This window comes from Chelonia mydas, chromosome 11, assembly GCF_015237465.2.
Source record: "Chelonia mydas isolate rCheMyd1 chromosome 11, rCheMyd1.pri.v2, whole genome shotgun sequence".
Lineage (NCBI taxonomy): Eukaryota > Metazoa > Chordata > Testudines > Cheloniidae > Chelonia > Chelonia mydas.
In genome coordinates, this window is record NC_051251.2 from 36,008,737 (window position 1) to 36,019,190 (window position 10,454).

A 10,454-nucleotide genomic window follows, 5' to 3' on the forward strand; every position below is an offset into this window, starting at 1 on the left:
AAGATAAAGACTGGGAATATCTGCATTTGGTTTTCCACTTAAACAAAATGTTTTTTGATAACAATAGCAAAGGAAGCCTCACTTGACAAAACACATTTATATTACTGCACTTGCTGGAAATGTTTATGCTTTGTTTGTAAAAATATATTGAATATCTCAGTAGTATACCACAGTGTTCAATTTGTTTAGCTTGAAATTGGAAGGAATGTACAATTTGTGGGATCCAGATGTGCCCTCCTTGGGGAAATGTTTTTAAATACTTGCCATTTGGTCCACTCTCAAGTCAAATAGTTTTCTCTTCAGAAGTATTTTTATGAGCCCCAGAAATGTACTCTCTGGTAGTGATAACTAAGCAGTGAGCTCCATCATAGACAGAGAAATTAGTCCAACCCTACCTTCAAACTGGGAAGCCAGCCATATGTTAGAGCAGTCTAAAGCGCTGGGCTGGTCCTTGGATCCTGGGAATGTTAAGGTGAATTAAAGCCACCTTTTCCCTTACAATCCCAGTCGTTCACCTAGGCAGCTTGGCTGGAACAGCGAATCTGGCCCAATGCTCTCACTTGAGGCGCACTTACTCAAATGTGTTGCTGGGTTGGGGTGTTATAAATTTAAGACAATGAGTGCTAGTATATGAAAAGGCGACATTTGGATGCTTGTGTTAAGTCCTGCCAGATATCTTATTCTAAAATGATGTATTAATGAGAGGAAGAAGATACATTAGAAAGTAACAGAATATCATCAAGAACTCTTGAGTTTCTTAACAATACTTCTCCATCCGAAAGGATATAGCATGGTTTCTCGAGTCTTTGTATAACTGAGTTCTCAGAGGCATATATAATTCAGAAAAGAAGAGAAATTTAATATATTTATCCCTGAACCTTACACCATTGTCCTTGAATGTATACAATTGCATCCAAAGGGCAGGTATTGTCAAAAGGCCAAACACTGAAGTTCTTACTCAGCCTTTACTAATGTAAAACTATCACTGAAGTCAATGGTATCTTTGCCTAAGCAAGGACTTCAAGGTATCTGTGGCCAAAGATACTCCTGGACTCCACTACTGTCACTTTATCTTTCCTTCTGCAAATTGCTCAGTCAAAAGATTACTTCCATGTCCTCCATCATCTGCCAGTCCAGCCTTGAAAAACACATACAGCCAGAACCTAACGCTTAGCACCCTGTTGTAGCAAGAGGAAGAAAACATTATGAAAACATTAATACAAGTTTGTTTGTTTGTTTTGTTTGTAGAGAGGGGCATGAACTTTGGGGAGGGAAAATTGGTAAGGGATCCCCAAGCTCAAGAAGTTCAAAGCACATGGAAGTTTGTAATACAATATGAGAGGGTATAGCCAACACGGTTTCTGCAAGGGAAAATTTGTCTCTCACCAATCTCTTATAGTTCTTTGACAAAGAAGAACTGTTTGACATAGTTTCTTTAGGTTTCCAGGGGGGCTTTGACAAGTTTGCGCAGAAGAGGCTACTAAAAAGGTTAAGTAATCACAGGATGAGAGGCAAAGTATTAACATGGATCAAAACTACCTAGGAGACAGAAAACAAAGAGTAGGTTTAAATTGTTAAATTTCATTATGGTAGAAGGTTACCAGCAAGAAGCCTTGAGGTTCTGACTAGTCTTGTGTTGTTTAATATAGTCATTAATAATCTCAAAAGGGGATGAGTGGTGACATAACAAAATTTGCAGAAGACACAAAGTTTAATTAGGCTAGTCAAGACCAGAGAGTACTGTGAGGAATTTAAATCAGGGAGACCTAAATAGCCTCGGTTAATGGGCAGCTTGGTAGCAACAATGAATTTTGAAACTACTTGTACTCCTAGTAATGTTTTAAATTAACTGTATCAGCTCAGGAAAGGGACCTGGCTGTCACTGTAGACAGCTCAATGAAAACCTCTGCTTAATGTGCAGCTGCAGTCAAAAGAGGAAACAAGAAGTTGGGATGCATAAGGAATGGGATGGTGAATAATATGGAAAATATAATGCCATTATATAAATCCATAGTATATCGAGATCTAGAATATTGTGTGCAGTACTGGTCATCCCCTCTCAAAAAGGATATTGTAGAATTAGAGGGGGCTCTGAGAAGGGCAGCAAAAATTATTGAGAAAGATTGAAAAGATTGGGATTGTTTGTTTTAGAAAGGAGATAAATAAAATGGGACTTGATAAAGTATATAAAATAGTGAATGGTAATGAGAAGGAAGATCAGGAAATTCTGTCCTTCCTGTTTCATATCAACAAAAGAGCATACAATGAAATTAAAAGATGGCAAATTCAAAATTGATTAAATGCTTTTTCACACAAAGTGTAATTAGATTGTGGAACTCACTGCCACAGGAAATCATTGAGGCTTAGTTCTTAACAAGATTCAAAAAGGGATTGGACATTTATATGGTTAATAAGACTATCCAGAGCTGTTATAATTAATGATGATAAATTTTTTGGAAGGGATTTTAAATCTCATGCTTCAGAATTTAACAAATTTCTAACTATTATAGATCAGGACCAAATGACAGGGGCTGATCACTGCACATCTGTATATTCCAGGATTCTTGCACCTTCTTCTAAATTATCTGGTACTGGCTACTGCTAGAGGCAGCATACTGGATTAGATGGACCTCTGGTCTGATCTAGTACAGTAATCCCTGGGTTCCTATACAGCAATCTCTGTGTTCCTAAATGTAAAGCACAGTACTATATGCTTTGACCTTTCTCTGATTCCACGTTGTGACGGGATCCCCCCAAGGTGCAGCCTGGAACTGTGGAAATAACTGTGCCCCCTTAACTCTCTCCAGCCTGGGCTGTCTCTCACAATGCCTTGCTAGTGACCAGCAGCAAACCCCTCCAGGCACTGTTCTCGCTCAGAACAACAGCATGTGGAGCCCCACACCCAGAGCCACTCATGAATCACGCAGAGAAAGGCACCAGAGCCAAATCTCCCCCCCCCAACCCCCCAGCTCCCAGCACTGTACCTCAGGAATATACTGCCTTGCACTGCTCAAGATGGGCAGTGCAAATTTATTAATTGGTTCACCACTTCAACAATGGAAAGTGGATATACACCAGCCTTTGCAAAACCTGAGCAGATTTGTCCCAAACTTCATACAAACTCACTGGTAAAGATAAACAATTAAACAAATTATTTTAATCCGGCCCTCAAGCTCCCGCTGGGGAGCAGGGTCTGGGGCTTTCCCTCGCAGCCTGCACCCTAACCCCCTGCCCCAGCCCTGATCCCCCTCTGAACCCCTTGGTCCAGCCCAGAGCACCCTCCTACACCCCAAACTCATCCCTGCCCCCACCCTGGAGCCCCATCCCACACTCTGAACTCCTCATTTCTGGCCCCACTCCAGACCCCTCACCCCCAATCAGAGCCCACACCCCAAACCCAATTTTGTGAGCATTCATGGCCCACCATACAATTTCTATTCCCATATGTGGCCTTCGGGCCAAAAACTTTACCACCCCGATCTAGATTAAGCAGTTTTTCTCACCCCACTGGATATTGCCGTCTTTAATATGCAGGTTTGTTCCTTAAACCTGGGCCAATCTCCTCTGTTGGAGTTGTATCTTCTTCTCAGTGTCTTAGGACATGGCTACACTGGAAACTTCAAAGCGCTGTCACGGGAACATTCCCGCAGCAGCGCTTTGAAGTGTGAGGTCTCCCAGTGCTCCTGGTAATCCACCTCCACGAGGGGATTAGCTCCGAGTGCTGGGAGCATGGCTCCCAGTGCTCGGGGCCTGTCTACACTAGCGCTTTAAAGTGCTCAGACTTGCTGCGCTCAGGGGGCTGATTTTTCACACCCCTGAGCCAGCAAGTTACAGCGCTATAAAATTTAAGTGTAGACAAGCCCTAAGTTGCTTGTAGCGTAGGTGGGGGCAGGAGAAGGGCCCAGCATATGGCCTTTGTGTCTGTTTTATACCCTCAGTCAATGTGCTTGGAAAACACAAGTCCAGGCATGTCTGGGTGCATTGCTGAGTCTCCAGGCAAAGTTGAGCAATTGCCCTGGGGTGGCCTCATGCAGGAGAGTCATTGCATTGTAACTCCCTTGCTGGACAATGGTTGTTGATAGGTTGTTTAATACCCTGCCTGGGTGTTGGTTTCTTTCCTTGCTGTTGCCTCTGGGGAGCTAATATCTGGCTGATTCCCCAACATACAGATGTTTTAGTGACAGCCATACAACACAGTTCTCATAATTTCATATGCATTAATGATACATATATATGGAGAGAGAAATGACTTTCAGCTGGTCATAACCTTTCCCCTGATACCTTACAAGGCATGCTTTATATGTAAGATCACGATTATATAAAAATGAGGAATATGGGGGTTACAGGACGCTTCCCCAAGGTATAAAATGTCACACACATACTTTGCATCCAAATTCTAACTCTGGTAATGTTTTCCTTGGGTAGTTGTGTCTCAAATGACAACAACACAGTGCATAGTAGTATTTTTCTTCTGGTGTGTTTCTCCATTTTTTCTCCACTGATGGAGTAATTATTACTCCTGCAAAGACAGTTTAGTTTGTGAATAGCTGTCATGATTTCAGCCATGATTGTATTGTCTATACACAAAAGGGCATATTGATCCTAACACTAATGTTTCCTGTTGGTTTTAGTTAATCCTTGTCCAGCACTTTGCTGTCACCAGGAAGCACTGATGAATAATATTAAAATATCAACTCCTAGCAATATGGGGGATAATATTATTAATGTTTTTTCTTCCATATTCTGCAACTATTGGTGAAAATCTGAATTCTCAATTATTTATTTTTATTTCCATGACTATTCTGAAAGGAATGACATCTGAAATAAATTAGTCTCTTCAGAAGAAAATTATTAAGAATTCTTGACTCACTGAATATCAGTTTTACGGAACCATGTATAACACTCTATATTCTTAGTGTTCTTATAATTCACATGCAAACAAATAAATTATAACGAGTATGTTCTCACTAAAAGTTTTCGTTTCAGGAAGTGTATAGTCTTAATACTGTGTCAACTGCTCTGTATCACAGATGACAAAGAATGGTACAGTGGAATCGGAAGAGGCTGATACTCTGACGCTGGATGACATTTCTGATGATGATATTGATTTAGACAACACAGAAGTAGATGAATACTTCTTTCTACAACCCCTACCAACAAAAAAACGTAGGGCACTGCTACGAGCCTCTGGAGTGAAAAAGATCGATGTGGAAGAAAAACATGAGCTGCGGGCTATCCGCCTGTCCAGGGAGGATTGTGGCTGTGACTGCCGAGTGTTCTGTGATCCAGAAACTTGTACTTGCAGCCTTGCAGGCATAAAATGCCAGGTAAAAATCTATATTACAGACACTCCTTACTAGCAGGGCATAAACAATCCAAAACAGAGGTATTATGGGTAATGAATTACTAAGTGCTGAAATTTGTGGGTCTCAAAACCAATAAAACGTAATTTATGGTTTTTATTGTGATTAGTTTGAAGACATGCAGTAACTGGCATTTTTCCCTGTGAATACAAATGCTCAGCTCCTCATATTCTTCTATGGGCCTTTAAACAAACATTCTACAGAGGAGTGACTAACTTATATGACTGCTGATTTCATGAGATTAATTTTTATTTTAGGAATACTGTACATCTTTTCCCCTGAGTATAACTCTGCAGTTACTTCATTTGTATGTTTCCTACTTTATAATCACAAGCAGTTTTGAATCAAATATTAAAATCCAAACTCCTTTTGTCCCAGTTTCTGTTTCTAACTTCTGTGGTCATTTCTCCCCTTAGTTATTGTTTTGTCAAGCTGTCTATATTTCATTCAAAAAAAACACACACCTTTCTTCACAAGCCATTTCCTCCTAATCAGTAATCATTTTGGTTTCTTTCATCTGATTTCCATTCAGTTTATCAGCCTCTTTCTGGTAATGAGGGCCCCAGGAATGAACACAGTATTTCAGGTGTGGTTATAGCAGAGCCATAGAAAGATAAATCATTTATCCCTTGATCCACATTGTGATGTATCAAACTTAAAACTGTATTGTCTTTTTTTTCTGCTACACTGCATTGTAAATCCATGTCTAACGTTCTGTTTTTTTATGATATTATTGCTTTCCAGGGTTCTCCCTCTCAGTGAATATCTGTGCTTTTGGTTATTTTTCCATATATATTGTACTGTGCACTTTCCCCAAATGAATCTCATTTTGTTATTTTATTCATCTAGTCTCTCTCTAGTGTCTGTTGCATCATTGATTTTATTGTACATATGGTTAACCTGTATTCTCTTTTTTAAAGGTGGATCGTATGTCTTTTCCATGTGGTTGCACTAAAGAAGGGTGCAGCAATACAGCAGGTAGAATTGAATTTAACCCCATCCGTGTACGGACTCACTTTTTGCATACAATAATGAAGCTTGAATTGGAGAAAAATACAGAGCAGCAGGTTCCTGCACTAAATGGTTGCCACAGTGAGGTAAGTGCTCACACTAGTTCTCTGAGTACAGCACCCCACCCGGTAGAATATTCACTTGCAGAGAATTTTGAGATTGAAACTGACTCTCAGGCTGCAGTGATGCACCTGCAGTCTGCTGAAGATTTGGATTGTCCTGGGGAAGAGGAAGAGGAGGAAGAAGATGGAAGTAGCTTTTGTAGTGGAGTTACAGATTCTAGTACACAAAGTTTAGCACCCAGTGAATCTGATGATGACGATGATGATGAAGAGGAGGAGGAGGAGGAGGAGGAGGAAGAAAAAGCAGATGATTTTGTGGAAGGCATGGGATCCCATGCCGATGTAGTGCCTCTTCCTTCTGTCCTTTGCTATTCTGATGGCACTGCAGTACGTGAAAGCCACTCTAAAAATGCTTCATACTACACTAACTCTACAACTCTGTATTACCAAATAGAGAACCATGCCCCTGGCAGTAATAACCAGATCACTGAGACCTATTCAGAAAGGGAAACTGTTAAAAATGGTAGTCTTTCTCTGGTGCCTTACAATATGACTTCAGAGCAGTTTGTTGACTACACACGGCAATCAGAGGAAAGTTACAGCAGCTCTCATTACCCTTCTGCAAACCCCTCTGTGATAGTCTGCTGCTCCTCTTCAGAAAGTGATAACAGTGTTCCATGTAATAGTTTATACACTGAACATAGGCCAAGCCACCCTCATGTGGAATTTCACTCATACTTGAAAAGTAACTCTCAAGATGGATTTGTTTCAGCTTTGAATGGTGACAGTCACATGCCAGAGCAAGCTGCTGAGAATTCTATAAGCCTTTCAGAAAAGAGCAGACTGCATGAAGAGTGTATCAAATCATCTGTAGTGGAAACAGTCCCTGTTTAATTTATTAAGATATTCTAGGACTGAATCCATTTATTTAAATGCACTCCAATTGGATTTCCTAGAATCATAATTTTTTAAGCTGTGGACTAAGAAAACTTGGACTATGGTTAATATTCCAGACATATTTTGTTTTTTTTCTTTCAAGCTACATGGCTGTGGCATTGCACAAAAACAGTTCGTGTAAAGATTAAAAACAGAAATCAAACTGTCTTTTGATAGAAAATGTATAAATTAAAAATATATACATATTTCAAAGTAGCCTACCTGTCAAACTATGTGAAACCTGCCAAGCTATCTGAATCAAAGCTTCATGTTTTTGATTGTTGGGCCTGTGCAAGATTGTTAAATCGATACTTTGAAATAATCATGTTTAGAGTCCTAAATTTTCAACATATCTGAAAAAGATAGTGACTTTTTATGTAAAAGTAATTAATGTATGAAAAAGGTTTAAGTGTTCTGTACTGTATTTTATTTATTGTAGTTTAGTACTCATGTTTTGATAAAGATGAACAGCATGTTCATTTGAGTTGAAGATCCATAGCTAGCTCTGCAGAGCATGCCCACGTAAATTTCATCTGGTGTACCATATACATTTTTTATAACTACTCCTAGCAACTGACCTTAAAATACATTAGGTCTGTTTTTACTGTTTTTGACAGACAAATCTATGAGTAAGGGGGCATTTATATTTTGTATAAAGGTGAAAAGTAGGACAATCTTCCATTAATGTCTGATTCAATGACAAGCCACAGTTAACTTCCCCTGGAGAAAATTGATGTTGTGTATAAGGACAAAGCAGTAGTTTATAAACTTGCACAGCACCTTTTAGCCCTACAAATATTCAGCTTACTAATGCACTTTAGTGCCATTTTGCAGTACCTTATTAATTGTGGGAACTGTGAACCATTTTGGAGATATGCCATAGCTCCAGATTGTGAGATCTATATAATAGGCATCTTAAAATTCAGTGTAATAAAACTGATACAAGTTTTCCCAAGCCAGTATATGAATGCTTAAATAAGTAATTAGTAAGAGCAAAGAGTCATTCTGTTAGGAGGTTAAAGCAAGCATGGAAAACAGTTTTAAGTTTTTCTAGATTTTTCTACCTATTTAGCAATCTTTACAAATTAAGAGCCTGATCCAAAGCCCAGTGAAGCCATTCAGTGGGCTTTTGATCAAACCCTAAATGTACAAAGTCACTTAATTACTCTGATAATAACAGTATTGGGTACCAGAATCTGTATATTCAACAAGGACACGAGTGTCAGAAGTTTTATACTTGTGAAAATTTGTAGGCAAATTCTAATGCATTACATACATCATTCATTATTACCTGGTTTTCATTTTACTTTTTAAAAGGGACAATGAGAATTACAACACATTCTGCATCCCAACCCTTAAATTATCTGGACTTGGTTTTTCTAGAGAAGAACTTCTTCTAGGAGTTCATTTTCTACACATTTATTAGATATACCTAGCTGTACATTGCCTTATTTTAAAATTCAATAGGACACTTCTTAACCTGTTTTGATATTTTTGTCCTTCTACTGATATTGAAGTATCATTGTATAGGTGTTAGTTTGAAATGATTGTCTTTTTTGTCAAATTACAGCGTCTGCTGCTTAATTTTTATCTCTGTCAAATTTAGTTGTTTTAGGGATACAGATGTAAGCATATTGTAGATTTCAGCTCTGTACCAGTTACTCTTCCGTTGAGTCACTTTTTATAAAGTCAGCTACAATATTCCAGGTAGAAAAACTACCATGCTAAAAAGATGTTCTCTGAAAAAGAAGTTGTGACTTAATGGCTCTTTTATGAAACCACTGCACACCATTTTCAAGTCAGTTGTTTTACACTAAATTGGCAAAATATTTTTATATTTTCCACATAACATGAGCTGTTTTGTTTATTTGTTCCCACATTGATTCATGAATGCCTTCATTGGGATTCCTTTGAGATAAAAGTTCTGGTTCAATAAGAATTGCATACTTCATTTGCATGGCATTCCTATCTCCTGGGAAAGTGCAGCCCACTTTGACTTGCTGTCTAAAGTAGCCATTCTAGCAATTCATCTGGCCCTTGTTTGCCGTAGAAACTTCTTTTCTTTCCCCAAAGGGTGTGCAGTCAGTTAAGACAGGTGTTCTTCGCTTTTACACAGCAAATAGTATTCTTTATTTTTAAAGAGAAACAGATTAGAAACATTTGATAAAAAGAAGTATGCAGGTTACTGATAATATTGTCCTGATAACAGAGCTCTCTTAATTTACAGAGCCCTTGCAACAAATCACTGGGCACATGTGTACACATCACGGAAACCTGGCACACACCACACCAGCACTAAAAGCACAAACCTCTAGCTAACGGAGTAGCTGTGAGTGAGTAGCAGGTTCTTAACTTCAGTGTGGATTGGCCACTAGAGGGAGACATAATTATGCACATTTAACCAATGTATTAAGTTCAGGTGAAAATAAGATTTTTACTTCATTATTTGCCCTGCTACGGCGCAATAAGAAATTATTTTCTTAGTCTCTAACTTTCCACATGAAGAACATCTTCAGTGACATTAGAAAGAAAAACACTCAGAAAAATAAGTAATTATGTAAAACACATCTCAACTAGCTTTAAAATAATGAGATGGCTATTATTATTCTTGTTTAACATTTATATTGCAATAGAGTTCAGAGAATCTGATCGAAATTGGGGCCCCTTTGTGGTAGGTGCTGTATTACCATATCTAGGTACTGTGTCCTGCTGTTGTAGTACTAGAACTAAACATGGGCCCTGCCTGCAAGAGCTTACAATCTAAGTAGGGATGGGGTCAGGGAGGTGATTAAATAATATTTTGCTATGATGTTTTCCACAACTAAAGTGGGAACAGTTATGAGGAATCAGAGGATATGGTATCTGGAGTTAAGGTAATAATGGCAGTTTTTAACTTCCTTTAATTGTACCTGATCACACTATTTTGCAAATACCAGCACACTCCTTTGGTCATTCTCTCTCAGGCCTAACACTTCTTTCCCCAGAGTTTGCTCTCATGGTTTTACCAACATGCACATACCAAAAAGATCTTGCTTGCTTCTTGCTCAGAGTAAGGTCCAAAGTCAAGGCCTTGTCTATACTG

The 10,454-nt window shown here is 38.8% G+C and overlaps 1 protein-coding gene across 3 annotated transcripts in view; it reads left to right on the top strand.

Moving 5' to 3' along the window:
• CSRNP3 (cysteine and serine rich nuclear protein 3) overlaps nucleotides 1-9,896 on the top strand; it is a 142,905-nt gene extending 133,009 nt beyond the window's left edge. For all 3 annotated transcript variants that reach the window (XM_043525382.1, XM_007056627.3, XM_043525383.1), the window contains 2 exons: nucleotides 5,031-5,327; nucleotides 6,284-9,896. In XM_043525382.1, the coding sequence (XP_043381317.1) occupies nucleotides 5,031-5,327; nucleotides 6,284-7,330 (1,344 nt within the window). In that variant the 3' untranslated portion in view covers nucleotides 7,331-9,896. The remainder of the gene's footprint in view (nucleotides 1-5,030; nucleotides 5,328-6,283) is intronic.
• The last annotated feature ends 558 nt before the right edge of the window (nucleotides 9,897-10,454 follow it).